General features: G+C 35.4%; 1 protein-coding gene across 2 annotated transcripts in view; it reads left to right on the plus strand.

Annotated features, from left to right (window-relative positions):
• COG6 (component of oligomeric golgi complex 6) overlaps positions 1-21,097 on the plus strand; it is a 62,926-nt gene that overhangs the window by 26,244 nt on the left and 15,585 nt on the right. For both annotated transcript variants that reach the window (XM_082602284.1, XM_082602283.1), the window contains exons 13-18: positions 1,034-1,151; positions 7,642-7,773; positions 8,327-8,494; positions 11,447-11,554; positions 12,577-12,630; positions 15,541-15,620. In XM_082602284.1, coding sequence (XP_082458410.1) covers positions 1,034-1,151; positions 7,642-7,773; positions 8,327-8,494; positions 11,447-11,554; positions 12,577-12,630; positions 15,541-15,620 — 660 coding nt within the window. The remainder of the gene's footprint in view (positions 1-1,033; positions 1,152-7,641; positions 7,774-8,326; positions 8,495-11,446; positions 11,555-12,576; positions 12,631-15,540; positions 15,621-21,097) is intronic.

A 21,097-nucleotide genomic window follows, 5' to 3' on the forward strand; every position in this document is an offset into this window, starting at 1 on the left:
TCCATTAGTGATAAAACAGAACGATAGCTTTATCTCCTCTAAGTAATAGCTGTCTTATCTTCTCTAAATAAAAGTGACTTTATAGATAAGACAAGTGGTTTTTAATCAGATAAAATATGATCTTCAACTCCAAAATTTGCATTCATTTTCACCTTGCAAATATCTTTTGGTGGTATACATACACTTGAGCCTTATTGTAGATGTCACTGTAAGACCATGTTATATGTGTAGTTGTGTTAAAAGTGTTCTTCCAAGCTATGTTTTTGATAGTTTTTGTATTAGCCTATTAAAAAGTGATTTTAAATTACTTTTGATCAAGCATGCCAGTATCAGGAACAGAAGAGTCACTTTCAGTACATGAATAGGAGAATAAAATAGGGAGTTGTTTTATATACATGCTTGTCTTACATTCTGCCAAAAATGAGAAACCCCATTGGATAAGTCTAAGAAATATCCTTGTAATATAATATTGAGAATTATGGAATGTAGAATAATTATTTCAAAATGTTATCAGATTTTTCGTAATTAGTCTAAATATATTGCTATTTAGGTAGCTGTATAAAAATTGAGAAGCTTTATAATTTACAGGTGTGTTATTGATACGGTATAACAGTTTTAATTTAAAAAACTCAGTATTAATAAAAATTATTTTCTCAATAGAGCTATTGATGGAATGGCTTCCTTAAAATTAAAATCAGATCTTCTTGGATAATCAAAACATGCATTTACTATAATAGAGGAAATATAGAGACATGGATTTGCATATTACAAGTGTTTGTTCTAACCCACTGCTTTTCTAAGAGATTGTGAAATATTTAAAACACTGTAGTTTGTTTTCATTTGTTCATCACCTAACTTAAAAGGAAAAAACCCCTCATTTTTATATGAAGCTAGAGTAATTGTTTTTAATTCACAGGTTATATTCTATATAAAACCTTGTATTTAAATCTAGATCTTTTTAAAGAATTCTACTCAGTTAAAGAGCTGGGTTGTTTTGGCCTGTTTTGCAACCTGAAGTATTCTTTGCTTTTAGTGGCATTGTTGGAAATAGTGCAGCTACATTGTTGACTACCATTGAAGAAATGCATTTGCTGAGCAAAAAAATATTCTTCAGTAGCTTGAGTCTTCATGCCAGCAAATTAATGGACAAGGTACGTTTGAAAGATACAATTCTTGAACTATGTGAATGCGAGTTTTTCACATTTAAAAATGTTGTCTTACTGTTTCCATATTGGTGACAGTTTTTTCACATTCCATTCAGCGTTCTTTTGAGTTCTTCCTGTGAACAACAAAATTCATTTTGAGGCGGCTTACAGGATGTAGGCTTATAATCTGTTCCTGGAACAGTGTAATTTTGAGTCATAATTAGTGGTAGAATCTCAAGCCCTAGTTTCACTACCATTTTTCAATAACCAAAAATTTGTAATTAAAGCAAACTTACTAAATTTAATAGGTCAGGGCTAAAATGACATACAGATTGGAAAACTTGAACTTTTACCAAATGTTTTTTCTAAACAGCTTACTTAAGTTTGACAGTCTTGGTCCAACTTTGTCCTTATGAAATTTATGTTCCTTTGAGTTATATACTGTAATTAATTATGGAAACAAACAAGGAAACAAAAAACTCCCACAAAAACAAACAACAAAAACCTGAAAGAGTTCTGTGAGAGCTAATATTTTAAACTGAGCATTGTGTTGTGCAGCAGTAAATTGGAAAGACCTTAAGGGATGGGTTTATAATGATCAAATCCTTCTTTGTTTTTATTTCATTATTAAAGACTCACGTTTTTCAAGAATGCATCACAATCACCATTCTGGCTTTTTTTTTTTTTTAATTATACTGGTCTATCTGACAGCCTGGTTATGTTAGATACAGGTTTGTAGTATAGTGTGGAACAGTCAGTAGCAATCCAATCCAAAGTACATGGTCTATTTTTACATTCCTAAGCTCAGAGAAGCCTTAATAAGAGTCTGCTTTCTGACCCCCGTGCAAGACTCATATTTTTTTGGAAAAGCAGCATGAATTTGTATAGCTGGAGTATTTCCCTTATATGTTTTCCTGTATCACAGGAAGTTTACTAACAGTCAGTTCTCATTATAGATATGTTTACATGAGTTCTTATTTAGACAGAATTTTTCTAAAATCATTCATACATGATATAGACTTTGAATGTGAACAAACATGTGCTTGCTAATGAGTACAAAGCAAACAATCAAGGTCTGTTGGTCTCAGGTTACTTTTCCTTTCATGGAAAATAGTCTAATAAATCGGTGATTACTATAGAATACATGTTTTATGAAAGACGTGCCCAAGGTGCTATGCTAGCACAATAAGAAGAGTATGTATAATAATATTCATATACAGAGAGGGAGTTAATAAGAATTGAACTTGAAGGACATGGGGGATGAGATAGGTAAAAAAGGAGTGGGTAGAGGTCATCCTAAGGAGAGGAAACAAATAGAATATGCAAGCTAGGAGTCATCAATACACAAATTTTCATTTATTAAAAATCAGTTGGAAACTGGTGTGGCATGTAGATAGGAGAGAGCCAGGTTGCAGACAGGATAGTTAAGGGATTGTCAAAGTAGTTTTTATGAAAATACATACTCTAAGGAAGAGCCATAAGGGGACAGATTCTTGGGGGCTAAAGGTAAACCTTCAAAAGTTGGTGACTGCTTGAATGTGGTTAAATGAGAGGGAAGAGTTCTAAAAGAATTCCTAAGTTACCAATCTGGGAATATTGATACTAATCACAAGTATCTGGAATAGAGAGAAAGTGTAAAACTGGGGGGATAAAGATGATGATATTGTCTAAGTTAGACAAGATACACGTGGGATATCCTTCTGCAATCAGTCTGATCTAATAGGAAGCTGTACATGTGGATTTATGGAGTTTTGCATGTAAAAGATAGTTGAATCCATGTGTTTGTCTGAGGTCACTAGGAATCATGTTTAATAAGAGTAGAGCTTTCAGGACACACAGTCTTGAGAAACAGTGACATTTAAGAGAAGAAAATAAGCCCTGCCATGGTAGAATGCTGAGGAAGGATGATTGGAGAGGCAGGAGAGAAATGAGAAGAGGGTTTTTATCAGAAAAGCCAAGAGAATAGAGTTTCAAGAAGGAGGGCATGGTTGATGACAGATACTATATGAAGAGTTCTAGTAAAACAGGGGTGGCAGGTTTGTTATCTTTGTCAATATATAGATGATCCATGACTTACTGAGGGCAGTTTTATTTATTTATTTATTTATTTATTTATTTATTCATGTGGTGGGGACAAGAGCCAAATTGCAATATGGGAAACACACATGAGCGCGTTACCCAAAGCTTTACCAATTGGAAACCATCTGGGCTAAAAACTGGAAGTAAAATGTAGTAGGCATTCTTATTATGAAATTTGAAAGAGAATAATAAAGCAAAATGGTCAAAGGAAAGGTGGAAGTACATTTCTATGATAAATTAGGAAACAGGAAAACAAAGCTGATTATTTGTTGAAAAGGTCAACAAAATTGACAACCTTCTAGCAATTCTTTAACCAAGGAAAAAATAAAATTTTAAATTATAATATCAGAATTAGAGATAATAACCAGAGATGAGGATTAAACTTACTAGAGAATACCATATTAAAATATATAAATTTTATTCTAAAATATATAAAAAGGATGATTTTAAGAAAATAAAATTGACAAAAAATGATTCAAAATGAGGTAGGAAACTTGCATACACCTAGGGAAGAAAGAAAAATTATTAATGAGCATGCTGCTAGACTTAATTCATGTTATATAGATAGCTTTATTTACACCTACAAAGGACAGAATTCTCCAGAACACAGAAAAATATGGAAAGCTTCCCAGTTCCTTTTAGGTGGTGTAACACTGAGATAAAAACCTTTTAAAGACAGTACAAAAGTGAAAACCTCAAATCAGTCACTTTTGAAGTTTTTTTAAAAAGGTAAATAATGTAAAAATAAATCGAGTGTTATATTAAAACCAAGTATTGGTTATTCCCAAGAATATGAGAATATTTCAGTGTTAGGAAATATATTAAAAGTTTCAGTGTTAAATTATATTCTCATATTTAATTAAATTGCTGAGGGGAAAATATTAGTAGATAAAACAGTAACACCACTTCCTTAACCATATAAAGATCAATAAAACTAACAGCCAACCTCATGATCAACATAGAAGCACTAGTAATGTATTCTATTGAAGTCAAGAAAGAACAAGGAAAGAATATTTGCCAATGACATGTTTAAGTAATAGGACGTTCAGCTAAAGAAATGACAGATATAAATATTTTAAAGGAGGAAATATTAGATTATTTGTGGATGCTCTGACTGTACTTCAAAAACCAAGAGAATTAATTGAGAAGTTGTAGAACTAGTAAGTGGATTTAGAAAGGTAATTGGTGACAAGATCAATATACAAAGATCAGTCATTTCCAGGGAAGATGGCAAAGTAGGAAGCACCAGGAATCTGTCACCCCACCTAGATGACAGTTGGACTAGCAGTATTCGTCTAATGTAACTATTTTGGAACTCTGGAGTCTATTGAAGAATTGCAATTTCTAGCGGAAGGCTTGAATAGTAATAAATTGCAGTCAATTTTGGTGAACTTCAACTCTTAGCATAGTTGTAACTACCCATCTTCCACCCCCAGTGCTGTGGCAGGCAGGTGTACGTTTTTTTTAATTTTTTATTTAATTAATTTATTTTTGGCTGTGTTGGGTCTTCGCTGCTGCACGGGCTTTCTCTAGTTGCGGCGAGCGTGGGCTACTCTTCGTCGTGGTGCGCGGGCTTCTCATTGTGGTGGCTTCTCTTGTTGAGGAGCACGGGCTCTAGGCGCGCGGGCTTCAGTAGTTGTGGCACATGGACTCAGTAGTTGTGGCTCGTGGACTCTAGAGCACAGGCTCAGTAGTTGTGGCGCACGGGCTTAGTTGCTCCACGGCACATGGGATCTTCCCGGACCAGGGCTCGAACCCGTGTCCCCTGCATTGGCAGGCGGATTCTTAACCACTGCACCACCAGGGAAGTCCCGTTTTTTCTTTTATCCATCTGCCAGCCTCTGCTTTTTTGGTTACCATGTTTACATTTAATTTAATTGCTGATAAAGTAGCATTTATGTCTGCCATTTTGCACCATGTTTTTGTATGTTCTAAGTGCTTTTATTTCTCTGTCCCTCCATTACTGCCTTCTTTTGTGTTAAGTAAATATTTTCTAGTACACTGCTTTAGTTCCCTTATTGTTTATGTAAATATATATGTATGTGTATGTGTGTAGTTATTTCTTAGTGGTGCCCTGGGAATAATAATTACCATCTTGATTTTTTTAATAATCTAGCTAGTTTGGATCAATACCAACTTACTTTCAATAGTGTACTAAAGCTTTGCTCCTGTATAGCCCCATTTTCCCCTTCCTTTATGATACTGTTGTTACAAATTACATCTTTCTGCATTGTGTGCTTATCAACATAGATTTAAAATGATTGCTTCATTCAGTTGTCTTTTAAATCCAGGAAAAAGTTAAAAGCAGAAAGTTAAACTGCCTTTTATATTTACTGATGTCAGAAACTTGACTGCTGTTCTTTATTCTTCAAATTTGAGTTACTGTCTAGTGTCCTTTCATTTTAGCTTGAAGGATTCCCTTTCATATTTCTTGTAGAGCAGGTTTGCTGGTAGAGAATTCTTGGTTTTGTTTATTGGGAATGTCTTAATTTCTTCTTCATTCTTGCAGAGTAGTTTTGGGAATGTCTTAATTTCTTCAGTCTTACAGAGTAGTTTTGTTGAATATAGAATTCTTGGTTGACAGTATATTTCTTTCAGCCCTTGAATATATCATCCAGTGCCTTCTAATCGCCATGTTTTCTGATGAGAAATCAACTGTTAAGCTTATTGAGAATCCTTTGTTCAGAATGAATTACTTCTCTCTTGTTGATTTCAAGATTCTCTCTTTGTCTTTTGACAGTTTGATCATGTGTCCCAGTGTGGATCTATTTAAGTTTATTCTGCTTGGAGTTCATGAACTTCTTGGATGTTTAGATTAATTTTTTAAATCAAATTTGCTAAGTCTTCTCCCACTATTTCTTTAAATATTCTTTTTGCATGCCCCCTTTTTTCCTCCTTCTGAGATCTCCATTGTACTGATGATGTTGATGGTATTGCATAGGTGTCTGAGGCTCTGTTAATTTTCTTTCATTCCTTTTTCCTTCTATTCCTCACAGCAGTTAACCTTAATTGAACTATCTTCAAGTTCACTGATTATTTATTCTGTCTGCTCAGATCTCCTGTTGATTCCCTGTAGTGAATTTTTCATTTCAGTTATTGTGCTTTTTCAATTCTAACATTTCTATTTGGTTATTTTTTTTAACCATTTCTATCTTTTTATTGATATTCTCTATTTTGTAAGATTTTTTCTCATACTTTCCTTTAATTCATTAACAATTTCCTTTAGTTTTTGAACATAGTTAAAAGAGCTGATTTAAAGTCTTTGGCTAGTATTTCCAACATCTGGGCTTCCTCAGGGAGTTGCTATTGAATGTTTTTTCTGTAAATGATCATACTTTTTTGTTTGTTGGCATGTCTCATAATTTTTGTTTTTGTTGCTTTTATGAAGGAGGGAGGATTTTCAGAGGTCCATACTTTGCCATTCCTGCTGATGTCACTTATGTATTAACTTTTATACATGAAACATTCTTAATATAAATACTGATATTATAAAACTCTTACACCTTTCTATCTACCTGACATGAGAGTGTAGTGTTACATGGATTTCTGAGTACCAGATTTTGTTTCATTTACAAAATGTGACTATATTAGTATAAGTACTTTGAAAAATGTTTTGAAAAAATTCACAGGCACCTCTTCTGGGATATCATGATGGTGTCAAGTAGGGATGATGAACGTAGCCAGTTAATAAGTATCAGATACTCAGTAGTTGAGATGCAGTAATCCCATTTAATCTTTACAGAATCCCTGTGAGCCTCTGATAATTTAAATAACTTTTCCAAGGTCACACAACTAGTAAGTGCTAGTTACAAAATGTAAAATTAATCTCTTTAACTCCAGAATTCAAGATTTTAGTGGCAGTGTTGTACTGTTTCTGTGAAGTGTGTGGCTCATGGACCAGGGTCCTGAAAACCACTTGGGGTACTTGTTGAAAGATAGATTTCTAGACTCTGAACCTATACATATTGAGTCACAGTATCTGACATTGGGGCATGCAGGTGAGTGATGATTCTCAATAATATTATAGTAGGTGAAGTGCTGGTCTCTGGATTACTTCTTTCTTAAGACTTGGGCTAAAAAACAAAACAGGCCATTTCAAATCTATATGAAAATATAATTCTACAATTCAAAGACTGCTAAGTTTCCTCGTAATTTTTTGAATTAAAGTTCAAATTCTTTACTTTTAATTGTGATGTATTAATTCTGAGATAATCTAACAAAAAACTTTTGTGTCACTTTCTGTGCTGATTTTGATTAGTATGATAAAAATAAGCTATTGATAGATTATAGATTTTGTAATGTGTCAGCAAAGCTTTACATCTTTCATATGAATTATTTTACTGTGAACTGGCATTTATTTAGACACTAAAATTTAGTAGAAAAATATAAGCAGTGGATAAGTCATCCTTCATTTTAGGTTGAACTCCCACCACCTGATCTTGGACCAAGTTCTGCATTAAATCAGACACTCATGTTGTTGCGTGAAGTTTTGGCATCTCATGATTCTTCAGTTGTACCATTAGATGCCCGTCAAGCTGATTTTGTGCAGGTATGTTGTAAATTCACTTTTAATGATTCTTATTGCTCCTCTATTGTACATTCTTTTGAAATTCTGGCACTTTATAACCCATGTATCTTGACGATCCTTCTCATTGCTTTTTCCTTCAAATATTAAACCAGTTCCCTTTAATTTAAAAAGTATATATTCAGGGCTTCCCTGGTGGCGCAAGTGGTTGAGAGTCTGCCTGCCGATGCAGGGGACACGGGTTCGTGCCCTGGTCTGGGAATATCCCACATGCAGCGGAGCGGCTAGACCTGTGAGCCATGGCCGCTGAGCCTGCGCATCTGGAGCCTGTGCTCCGCAACGGGAGGGGCCACAACAGTGAGAGGCCTGTGTACCGCAAAAAAAAAAAGTATATATTCAGTGATGCTTGTTTTAAAAACTATTACAGTTATGGTACCATTTAATCTTTTTCTTACGCGCTTCTGTAAGTTTGCCCGCTCCCCATTAGTTTGACATTCATTCTGAAGTGCCATTAACACAGACCTGTATCACTGGTTGGGAAATAAGGAATACGTTTGATTTTATTTTTCATTTATAGGTTTTATCATGTGTCTTGGATCCTCTCCTCCAGATGTGTACTGTATCAGCCAGCAATTTAGGCACAGCTGACATGGCCACCTTCATGGTCAATTCACTATATATGATGAAGACAACATTAGCTCTGTTTGAATTCACTGACAGACGTCTGGAAATGCTACAGTTCCAGGTTAATTTTGCCATAAAATGACTGCTCACTGTGATGAAATCTTTTTGCTATACATGATCTCAGTTACCGGCTTTAAGATAATTTCAGTGACCTGATTTATATGAATCCCTTGTTACAGTCTGATAGAACCCCTCCCTGCCCCCATGCATATTCAGTATTTTAGTTTCGTTTTGGAGAAGCCAGAGTATGTAACCAGGTAAGATATTTTATTCAAGCCATGGTATGTGGTGGTAGAATGGAGCTTTTCTGACTGATTTGAACTGTTTCAGTTTCCATACTGTGAATAACGTGCTATATTTTTCAAGCTGTGTAGCTAGTGCAGAAGGTGTTGCAGAGGACAGATATATTTTTATCTATGTGTAAATCAGTGTTAGGCACAACATTACAGTTTGTTATGCCAATCGCTCTGGTCCTGTAAGCCAAATGGTATCACTTAAGAGTCACAACAAGGCCATTTATAAAATTTACCAGATACTTGGCTTTTGATTTTGAAATAGTGATTTTTGGTAGATAGAATATTTTAAAAAAACAACAACAACTCTGAGTCTTCTTTGTTATCACAAGTATATAAACAGTTTGGCAGTGGCTACAGTAAAAATTTGTCGTTTTGGGTTTTTCTAAGGAATGAGTTTGAGACCTCTAAGTTTGTGATGTTTTCTACTTTCTAATTCTTTCTTTTAAAAGAAATACAATGGGGCTTCCCTGGAGGCACAGTGGTTGAGAGTCCGCCTGCCGATGCAGGGGACACGGGTTCGTGCCCCGGTCCGGGAGGATCCCACATGCCGCGGAGCGGCTGGGCCCGTGAGCCATGGCCGCTGAGCCTGTGCGTCCGGAGCCTGTGCCCCGCAGCGGGAGAGGCCACAACAGTGAGAGGCCCATGTACCGCAAAAAAAAAAAAAAAAAAAAAAAAAGAAAGAAATACAATGAAGTATGATTGATTTTTCTTTTTTGCATAATTGTTTAAGTATAATTAGTAAAATCTTTTTTAAAAATAGTCATTGGTTTTTAATGTATTTATCACTGGTTCAACCCGAAACTCTGCCATTTGTCTAAATCTCTTCTCAAGATGTGCACATATATCAGTTGTCCAGCTATCTGTTTTATCACCAATTATCTTTGTTTCTCAAATATTCCAAAGGCTTTTTTTGCATTCCAAGAGGACAAGCCCCACCATGTAAGTGCTTATTGAGCCTGCATCATTCTTGCTGATGGGCTGGTGGCTGGCGCTGGCCACGTGGACCAGCCAGGGTCAGCGTGGAGAGGACTGGGCAAGGGTGTGGATGCTGGAAGGCACGGGCCCCACAGTGATAGTTTTCCTTGTCGAGTAAAAGATTCTTGATTTTCAGATCTTTTCTATCACTAGTCTATTAATTTTCCTCCATTCTTTCTTCTTCCAGTGTTTCAAGTAAGAAATCTAGGCTAGTCTGATTCTCTTTTGTTTGTGATAACCTATTTTATTCATGTGGAAGCTTACAAGGATTTTCCTTTGAGTTCAGATATTTCCTCAGGATATTTTTTGGTATGTCTCTTTTTCTATTATTTCCATCTTGGATTTTGCAAAGCCTTTTCAGTCTGAAGATTCCACCCTTTTGTTTTTTGCTCAGTAAAGTTTTCTGTTATCTGTAATTAATTATCACTTCTCCATCTGTTACTTTTTATATTCTGAAGCTCCTGTCCTTAGTTGGCTTTATCTCCTAAATTTGCCTTCTAATTTCTGTTTAAATCTCTTTAATATATTTCTTTGTTATTTACTCTGTATTACTATTCTTCCACTTTTCTTTCAGATACTAATTTGGTTCTTAGCAATAACTCTTTCATTAAATATTTCCATTTGCAATCTTGTTTTTCTTGGATTTCCAGTAAGACTAGTAAGTAAGGGTTCTAAGGTTCTAATTGTACTTTCTTGGGCATTCACTTAAAAAAAAGTAAGGTACCCTGCGTCTTTCAATAGTGTTGCCTCAGGAAAAGATACTTGTTCTCATTATTCAGGTGGGTTTTCTCATAGAACCTACTCACCTCTTTTAAATCAGTTGTAAGTTTTTTACGGGGAGGAGCTCAGCTGCTGGAGTGACTTGCACAATGGCAAGCATTCAGATGGTAACAGATAGCATCTCTTAATAGCATACTATGCCACTGGTAAACAAGCTGGTAAAACTGAGGGGACTATCCAGTGAGAGACAACAGGAAGATGTGTAGACTTACAGGCCTGTACTGGTTAAAGGAAGGAGCAGCCGACTTCGTCCCACCTGGGAATACTTCATCCCATCAGGTAGTCTCCTTCTGTGGCTTCTGCCCCCATTAGCGTTAGGTAGCTTCCCCAAGAATAGCACAAAACAGGTGACCACGTACAACTCACACCTGCTAGCTGGGTCTTTTTAGGCAGCTCCTGAACTTGACATCTTTGACCAGCCTTCTGCTGGTTCCTCAGCAGCCCCCTAGTTGTCGCAAATCTGCTTTCCTCTGGAGAACTTACTGCCTCAGCCCCCATGGGATTTCCTTCAGACTTCTCCAGGTGATGTATTTGATTGGTTGAGTTAGTCCAGCAAGTTGGGAGCATGAGGCAGTGTGGATGTGAGGGACATCAGGTCCTCATCTTCCCAGAGTTCTTTCTAAGTATTTTATTTTACACTGTTGTTTATGAGTAGTTTTTGTTTGTGTTTTGCTTAATACCAGCTTTTAAAAGAGCTAAGAAGCAACCCAAATTTTTCGACTAGTGGCTAGTCCTGGAATGTTCAAGTAAGACTTTCCCTCCCTTTTGTAAGAGGACTTCCTCTTTGGGGAAGGAAAAGTCTTTGTGTAGGAGCAGTCCCTATCCCTCATATTTTGGCCTCATAGCCGCTGCAAGGAACATGCCCATGATGAAGAGCTAAGACTCCAGGCTAGTCTACTTCTACTCTCAATCAGTCTTATTCTTCTTTTAAAATATTTTCTTTTAATTGTGTTTTATTTTAGATTGAAGCACATTTGGACACACTTATAAATGAGCAAGCTTCTTATGTTTTAACTAGAGCAGGCGTGAGTTATATCTATAACACCATACAGCAACATAAACCCGAACAGGTAAGCACATGGATCTTCCTAACTAGAGAGATACACCAATTTAGAGTACGACATCTAGAGCTAGACAGTTAGCAGCAATTTTTCACAGGGAAGGTGACTTCTCTCTCTGGTTCCTCATCTGTAGATTGAGGGTAATAATATCTGTAACATAGGACTGTTCTAAGATTGAGATAATACCTGTGTAGTTCTTGGAGGACTATCTGAGATATAGTAGGGTGCCCCAAAATACTATCTTTTTTACTATAGATAGTTTGGGTTACAAGTAATGAAAATATACAAAAATTAGTATTGAAAATATATAAAGAATATTCATATTGGTAAATTTTTTAGTCCTTTATCACCATTGATTTATTAAGTGCATAGATTACTATATAAATAGCAGTCATTCCCCCTTTTAATTTAGGAAATCATGGTCTATTACTTTGGAAAGGTAATATCTGGGGCTAACATCTGATCTTGTTAAGTTATAGAACTCCAGTAGAATTAGAAAATGGAGTGGTGGGAACCCTAGAAAACCATGTAAGCCTCTTTAAAAAGCAAAAAACTTTTAAATAACGTGAAGAATATTTTATAGCCCAGGGACTCCACAAGGTTTGAATTTTTTCTTTTGATAAGGTAATAAGCAAATTTCCACCAGTAGGAGCAAATTCTGCTGCCTTTTTATATTATCTAAAATTATCAAGGGAACTCTTAAAGCCCCCATGTCTTACTGTCATTCCTCAGTGCTTTATTGCCCTTTTTTTCTTGCTTATGATTAAATCTGAAGTATCCTTTTATTTCCATTGTTAATAAACTTATGTGCTTCTCACTCCAACAAATATTATTGAGTGCCTTCATGCTAGTTTTACAAAAATGAACAAATCATAGTCCCTCTTTTAATTGAGGTTGGAGATAGGACACTTGATTTTTTTGGAAATAAGCTAAATTTTCAAATTCGGGCAATCTACTAATGGACTGTATTTGACAAGTGAATTGTAACATATAGCACCTATTTTCATCTTGGTTTTTTTTTTTTTTTTAAGGGCCCTTTAGCTAATTTTCCCAACCTAGATTCTGTGGCACTGAAGGCTGCGATGGTAAGTACATAATAAAGTATTTCAACATACGTTTCCTTATGGAACATTATTCTTATTTTTTCCCATGTGATAATTTTTGTCTTGGGTGAGAAATTTATCTCTTCATATGCTGTATTCACGTTGGGTCCAGTCATAATGATTGCACATGTATTCCTTTAACTAAGGAGATCTGACCAAGACATACATTTGTAGTAATATTGCACCATACCCTAATAGTGTCATTATTCCTGTTTAGATTTTCTTCAGTTTCAGAGTTTTACTCCTAACCTCATGGAGAAAGGAATGAGAGACATGAAGAAGTTAGCTGTATATCATTATAGACTTCCATCTGTCAGTGATCCTGGGGCTTATAGTTCTTGACTTCTTCCTGAGTTGATAACTGAAATTGGATTCCAGTCTTAAAATATTACTCTTGACTGTGACGCTCACCGAACCTCCACTTTATTACCTTCTTTTCAAGTGATGAGCTTGCTTGCACATCCCTTTCTGCATGAGCACCACTTTTTGTAGCATGTTTCCACATCCTGCATGAGCACCACTTTTTGTAGCATGTTTCCACATCTTAAGCACATACTTTGCATATATATGTGTGTGTGTATACACACACACACACACACACAGCCATCAGCTGGATGACATTCATTTAGTCCTCATAGGAATGATCCCCTTTGGAAGCTTTATGATACTAATTCTAGTGGTAGTAATAACAAACAGTAAGTAATGACAACGTCCATTAACATATATTGAGCATGACACACATTTTTAATGTACTAACCCTCTAATCCTCCTAACAACCCCATTCAACCCAGTACTTATGCTCTTACCTACTATATGTACTGCCTATCCTATGTGTTTCAATACTCACTACCACAATGGTTTGACTTTGATAAATAGTTCTCTTGGGTGACTTCTTTGATGCCCGGGATTTCCTATCTATCATCTGACAGAGCTAAATTTAACTGAAAATAAAGGGGTAGACCCACAAGATACCCAACAGATGCAAAGAATACAGAGCTGACAGAGTTAATATTAGACAAGGTAGATTTTAAAAACACTAAATATCATAAATAAGGAACATTATGTCATGATAAAAGACAGTATATAAAAAGTAAGTTGTAACTTGTGTATATCCAACATAACAGTAAAAACTGTAGAAATGCAAAGAATATTTGATTCTGAAAAGTGCAAAAATAAATGAAAATGAATAAATTTTACATTCATTAAAAAAGATAAGTTTCTTGGAAAGTTAAATGTACACTCACCATACCGCCCAGTAATTCCACTTTAAGGTATTTACTGCCCTCCCCCGCCCCCCCCCACCCCAGCAAAATGAGGATATAGGTCTACGCAGAGATCAGTAACCTTAGTTAGTACTCAGTAAATGTGTGTGTCCCGCCTATTTCTCCTTTTCCAGTGACGCATATCCAGTTCATAATATAAACTCACAAAATATATTTAAGCCCTATTACAGGTTCGTATATACCTGATCTTAACTTTAAAAACAATTGAGTTGAATATCTTAGGTCTCTCTAAAGAAACAAACTCTTGATTGAGTTTTATGTGTGATCCATTGTTTTATCTATAACTGTCTGGTGCCCCAACTTGGATGCTTCAAAGGCGCCTCAGTTCACCATATCCCAAACTGAGCTCCTCTAACTCTTCCCCACCATCCCCAACCCCAGGTCCTTTTCCAAGTGTTCTTAACTCAGAAAGTATAAGAGCATCTGTCCACTAATTATTTCAGCAATTATTAACCAAGTATCTGCTATTATCTAGGTATCATGCTGAGAACTGGGATGAAAATAGGCATGATCTAGTAAGAGATGCAGTTATCACACAACTAAATAAATGTATAAAGAGTACAGTTGTGAATTGTGATAATGCTGTGAATTATACAGATCCAAAGCCTGGGAGGCAACCCCTTCATCCTATCTGTCACTAACCAAATCTTGATGATTTTGCTCTCTGATTCTCTCAGATATCTAATCTTCTCTTCACCCCAGTTGCCCTTGGCGTCTGAGGTGCCGCAAGAGCTACCTATGTGGTGTCCTTGCATCTGCTATTACAACCTCCCCTTCCATTCTTCTTGCTGTAGCCAGATTTAGCTTCTTAAAATTTAAATCAGATTATTTCCCTTCTTCAATGGTTTCCTAATGCTTTTACAGTAAGAATTAACATCTTCTAGAAACCATGCAAGTCCTGCATGGAGTGATCTCTGGTAGCCATCCTCTTTCTCACCTAAGCCTTCCTCCACACCAGCCCCACTATACACTTAACCTAACGTCTATTCATCATTAAGATTTCAGCTAAAACCACCTTTCCTCAGAAATGCTTTTGCCGAACATACAGATTAGGTCTGTGTCCTCCTGATCGATGCTTTTATTGTACCTTGGTTTTTCCTTTATTTACATTATTTTTTGTTTACTACCTCTCTCACTAGGCCATAAGCTCTGTGAAGCTAGGGACTGCCCTCCTTTGCTCACCGTTATATTTACATTATGTTATATGGCACCTTACCAATAACAGGTACTCCATAAATATTAATTTAATGAATAGAGGAGTGAATAATTAAGAGATACATTGGATTTAAGAAAGTAAGGTAGACTTGAAATCTGAAGACTTTACTTCTTGCTAATATTATTACCCAAGAAGTTTGGTGAGGGAGATCAGGATAAATGGCTTGGATCGGAATTTTGAAAGTAGGTATTGCTGATACTGACTGCATTAAAGAGTTGACACTTTCAGTGAGTTTTTAGTTAAAATGTGTAAGGAATAACTCATTTTGTTCATGAAGAACTCGTTATTTGGAATATGGGATTTTTACTAAGATTTAATCCTTAAAAGAGATGCTTATTTGGGCTGTCAGCAGATATATGCACTTTGTGTTTTGGATTTCTCTGTTTTGTTTAGGTTCAGTTTGATCGCTATCTGTCAGCCCCAGACAACCTGTTAATGCCACAGCTGAACTTTCTTCTAAGTGCCACAGTGAAGTAAGTATTTTTGGGTCCCAATTAGCTGGTAAAGAGTCACATATTTTTAAATGCCAAGCACATTTATAAGAAAAAAATTATTTTCAAGAATAGGATATTTGTCATTAAAGATTGATGGTTCTCAACCTTTTTTTTCTGCCTTAGCACCCCTAAGAGATCTGACCTTACCCTGTTCATACGTTTTCCTTACATGTTTGTAGCTTCAAAATCTCCATGTAGTGAATGATTTTTAAAAATAATATGAATTATATAATTGAAGCCACACAATGATAATACCAACTTCCCTTGTATTAACACACATGTCAAAATGGCACTGAATATGTCATGAAAGAATCAGTAATATATTTATTGTGCAACATAGATGACCTACTGTTTAGACTATCTTGGACCCAAGCAGTTTCTGTAGATATATTATGAAATTGTTCAGTATCACATATTTATCAGGAATATGTTCAGGACAAAGAACTATACATTAAAATATTAGAATATTACAATTAGAAGAAAGTGAGAGATTATACTCTTTGTGTACCAGGCACTACAGAGTAAGATTTAAAAGGCATTTTCACTATCTTAATGGAGATTATAGTCTGACATGTCAGTTACACACATGAACAAATACATTAAAAAGTATGGTAAAGAAAGAACTGTCAAACTTGAAAAAAGTGCTTCAAATATCTGAAAGGAGACAGTGATACAGGGGTGGTCCACTTATTTTCTCTTGTTCTGGGGAGCAATACGTAGAGCAAGGAGGCAGCTTTTGGCTCAACATGAGGAAGAATTTGGTGTCAATTAGAATTGGCTGGAAATGGATTCTCCCAGACATAGAGCTAGGGAATTCCCATATTAGGTGTGGTCAGAGTAAATGGTTTTAATCTTTTTTGACTTTTCTATTTTATTATCCTAGAAGGTCTCATACTGTACACATAACCAGAATTCTAAAGACCTGGGAGATTATAAAACGAATTCCATTATGCCGTAATTCAAATTGCATGTGTTTCTTAGTTACTTTTTTTAACCAAATACCTGCAGTTCTTTTATATTTAACTACACGTTTCAGTACTTAGTATTTGAATGTTGAATTCTTTGGAGCATCACTATAAGTATAAAACATACCATTATTCTTTTCCTAATAGTCAACTCTCCATATCTGCAGGTTCCACATCCGCATATTCCACCAACTGCGGATTGAAAATAGTTGCCCCCCCCCAAAAAAAAACAATTCTGGAAAGTTCCAAAAAGTAGAGCTTGAATTTGCTGCACACTGGCAGCTATTTACATAGCATTTACATTGTATCAGGTATTAGAAGTAATCTAGAGATGATTTAAAGTTTATGGGAGGGTGTGTGGAGATTAGATGCAAATACTGTGCCATTTTATATAAGGGATTTGAGCATTCTGAACTTTGATATCTGAGGGGGTCCTGGAACCAGTCCCCCTCGGATACTGGGGTGTGACTCTATAATGCTTGAGGGGAAATTTTAATGTGTTTCAAAGGATGGCATGTAGTCCAGATGCTGTAAGAAAAAAACAGACAGATTTGGCTACATAACACTTCGAAGTTTTTACAGAAAAAGACTATATAAACTAAATTAAAATATGAACAATAATGTGGAAAAAAATTGCAAATTATATAACAGACCTATTATGCTTAATTGTATTATCCTATATAGAATGAGATCCCACAAATCAGTACAAAATAATGCACCATATATTTGGACAGTTCATAGAAGAAGTGCAAATGGCAAACAAATATATGAGAAGATAATTATCAAAACATGCAAATTAAAACAGCAGTGAGAATTTCTGCCTATTAAATTACTGAAAATAAAAAGTTTGTTATATGGCAATTGAAATGGTCTGGGAAAATAGGCATTTTTACACTGTTGGTGAGAGTATAAATTAGTATAATCCTTTTAGAGGTCAATTTGGCAACGTTTATCAAAATTTAAAAGTATATGTCCTTATACTCAAGGATACCTCTTAATAGATCTTTTTTCTTTTCTTAGTAAGAGTTTAAAGTAAAGTTACTGAATTAGCAGTAGGATTAAGCACTTCATATGGATCTACTGAATTCTTTATCTCTGAGGACTTCTGAGATTTTCTAAAGCTTAAATGATATTTCAAATCAAATGTTTGTGTTCTGTCACTGAAGAAATATTTTAGCTTTCCACTTTTATTGTCCCATTGTTTAACAGTAATAATTTAATGTGGTAATAATTTCTGTGTGATCTCATTCTATATTAAGGATAATATAATTAAGGATAATTGGTCTGTTACATAATTTGCAAATATTTTTTCACATTATTGTTTATATTTTAATTTAGATTATATTGTCTTTTTCTGTAAAAACTTCAAAGTGTTACGTAGCCAACTCTGTTTTATTAACAGAGTCAAATGAACATCGTTTGTGGTACGTTACTTAAAAATCTAAACTTTTAAATTAGTATTTTGATTGTATAGTATGGACCTAGCATCCTGTTATAAATTCATACTAATTATAATGACATTAAAAAATTGAGATATACATATGGTTTATGTAAATAATAGTGCAACTAAGAATTGGTCAGTACCTATTTACTCCTTTTTTCATTCAGAAAATTTCTAAAATGTTTTTTGCAAAGTATTCTAAAATTAAATGTAACCTATGAATGTATTTTCAGGTTTTTTTAAGAAGAAAAATTATGGTATCAGTTTGGCTACTTATTTTAAAAATCAGGTTGCTATGAAAATGTAAGTCATTTAACACATTTAAGATTCAGCATTAAAGCAGATACTCTGACTGCTTTTTCCCCTTTTTTTGATTGATGGCAGGTCCTACCCTCAAAAATACTTTCTGTTCTTATTTCTCCTACTGTATAGTCATGGTATTATATTTGATCTTATTTATAAAGCATTTGAAATAATAGGAGATAACTTTCATTTAGTTAAATTTTGAACCTTTTCAAAATGATAATTCATTTTTAAGCAAAAATATTTTCATGTCTTTATGTTCTCAATTTCTTTCTATTCATATTGTATTTAAAATGTCAATTGTTTCTTTGAAATAGAGCTTTGAAATGTAAAACTTTCTTTTTTTTATTCCTGTCTCATTTTGTTTTGTTAATATTCTGTTCTCCTGAACTTTGCTTGTCTCTGTGATTGCAGTACCTTTGGGACACCTGTCATTCTTGTCTCCCTTTTTCTTGTCTTGTAGTTTGACTGCCTTTCAAAGGAGATTTTGACTGAGCACTTCATCCTTGGCATAAACTATTGAATACATTTAGGTAGCCAGAAAGTGAGATTGTATAGATAATGAAGAAAAGAATAGAAAATTAAAATATCCTTAAAGAGTTCTTCCTTCCTTGTGATGAATTAGAAGGGCGTTGTTCTTTTTTCAACGCCAGACTCCAACATTTACCTTTTAATGGTATAAAAATAGAGGTTTGACTACAGAAACCACAGCTATGCATATTTATAAAATATTCTCAGTGTCTTTTCTTACTGAGTCAGAATTGTTTATATGAGTAATTTAAGAAATAAGGAGACCATAGATACTTCCTAAAGTGAGCATGTAGAAAAGTGGATATGATTTGAGGATTCTTTTATTCAGGAATCTTCCTCTATTATATATGCTAGAAACAAAGCAGGTATCTTTAAAAAGAATTACTTTGGTTTTTTAAAAGAGGTAGGGGCTTCCCTGGTTGGCACAGTGGTTGAGAGTCCGCCTGCCGATGCAGGGGACACGGGTTCGTGCCCCGGTCCAGGAAGATCCCACATGCCGTGGAGCGGCTGGGCCCGTGAGCCATGGCCGCTGGGCCTGCCCATCCGGAGCTTGTGCTCCGCGACGGGAGAGGCCACAACAGTGAGAGAATAATTTTCTTCTCTTTAACTGCCTCCTTTTAAGCCACCTGTCTTTAACTCTCAGGGATACCTGTGTAAACAAAAATAACGCAGGTTTGGGAGTGGGGGTGGGGTGAGCCTACCAGAGAAATAACGACTAATGGAAACAGTCTCCAACAGTGCCTTAGAGACCTTGGAAAGTCCAAGCCTTAAAAGTAAGGCTAGTCTGTTCTACAGTAAAGACTACTTTTGACTCACACTAATAAAGCTTAAAAACAAACCTCTAGAAGATCACGTGGATCTTTACTAAATTAACTGCCTTCCAGAACAAAACTTAGCACTCGTAAGTATGACAGAATACAGACAATCAACAGTGTAGCATTTATAGTGCTGAGCTCGCCGGAAAAAAAAACACTTAGGTTTTAAGTAGTAGGAAAATATGAACCAAAACTAGAAGCAAAATCTGTCGACTTACTGGTATAGTTTACAGAATTCGCAGGTAAGGTCTTTAAAACAACTATTTAAGTGTGTTCAAGGACTTAAAGGAAAATTATATTGAGAGGAAAAGTTAGGAATTTTACAAAATGGGAATTCTAGGCCTGAAAATTACAGTATCTAAAATGAAAATCTCACCGGATAGGCTTAACTTTCAGTTGGACATTCTAGAGGGAAAGATAAGTCAACTTGAAAGAAGGACAATAGAAATTGTCCAAGTGGAAGTACAGATAGGAAAAAATTAAAAGCTGGAAAAAAGATGAAGAGAGTCTAGGTGAATTGTGAGATAACAATAAACATTCTAATACAGGTGTAAGTGGAGTGTCATAGTGAGATTGAGGCATAAAAAATTTGAAGGCATAAAAGAATTTTTTTCAAATGTGATGGAAAACAACCCACAGAGTGAAGAAGCTAAATAAATCACAAGGAAAGCAGTACCAAGGTACACCATAATTAAATTATTGAAAACCAGTGATAAAGAGAAAAAAACTTAAAAAGCAGCCAGAGGAAAAAAAGATGTATTATATGTGGGGAACAATGATAAGTATACTACTGACTTCTTGTTAGAAAGAGTTCAAACCAGAAAACAATAGAATAGCATCTTTAAAAAGGTGGATGATAAAACACTTTCAACTTTGTGTATTCATCAGAAGTATTTTTGAAACTGAAAGTGAAATAAATACATTTTGAGATAAGATAAACAAAAGTAGAGAGGATTGGGCTTCCCTCGTGGTGCAGTGGTTGAGAGTCTGCCTGCCGATGCAGGGGACACGGGTTCGTGCCCCAGTCCGGGAAGATCCCACATGCCATGGAGCGACTAGGCCCGTGACCCATGGCTGCTGAGCCTGCGTGTCCGGAGCCTGTGCTCCGCAACGGGAGAGGCCACAACAGTGAGAGGCCCGTGTACTGCAGAAGAAAAAAAAAAAAAAAAAAAAAGGATTTAGCATTAGTATACTGCAAGAAATGATAAAGGAAGTTCTTCAGGCTGAAGGAAAGTGATTCCAGAAGAAAACTCCTATTTACACAGAGGAATGACAAGTGCAGGAAATGCTAAATATAAAAGATAGTAGACAGTTTGAAATAAAAATAATAACAATTGTGGAGTTCTTAACACAGAGAAATAAAGTTTATGACTACAAAAGCACAAAAGATGGAGTGGGAGG

This window comes from Mesoplodon mirus, assembly GCF_964341445.2.
Source record: "Mesoplodon mirus genome assembly, chromosome: 17".
In the NCBI taxonomy this organism is placed as follows: domain Eukaryota; kingdom Metazoa; phylum Chordata; class Mammalia; order Artiodactyla; family Ziphiidae; genus Mesoplodon; species Mesoplodon mirus.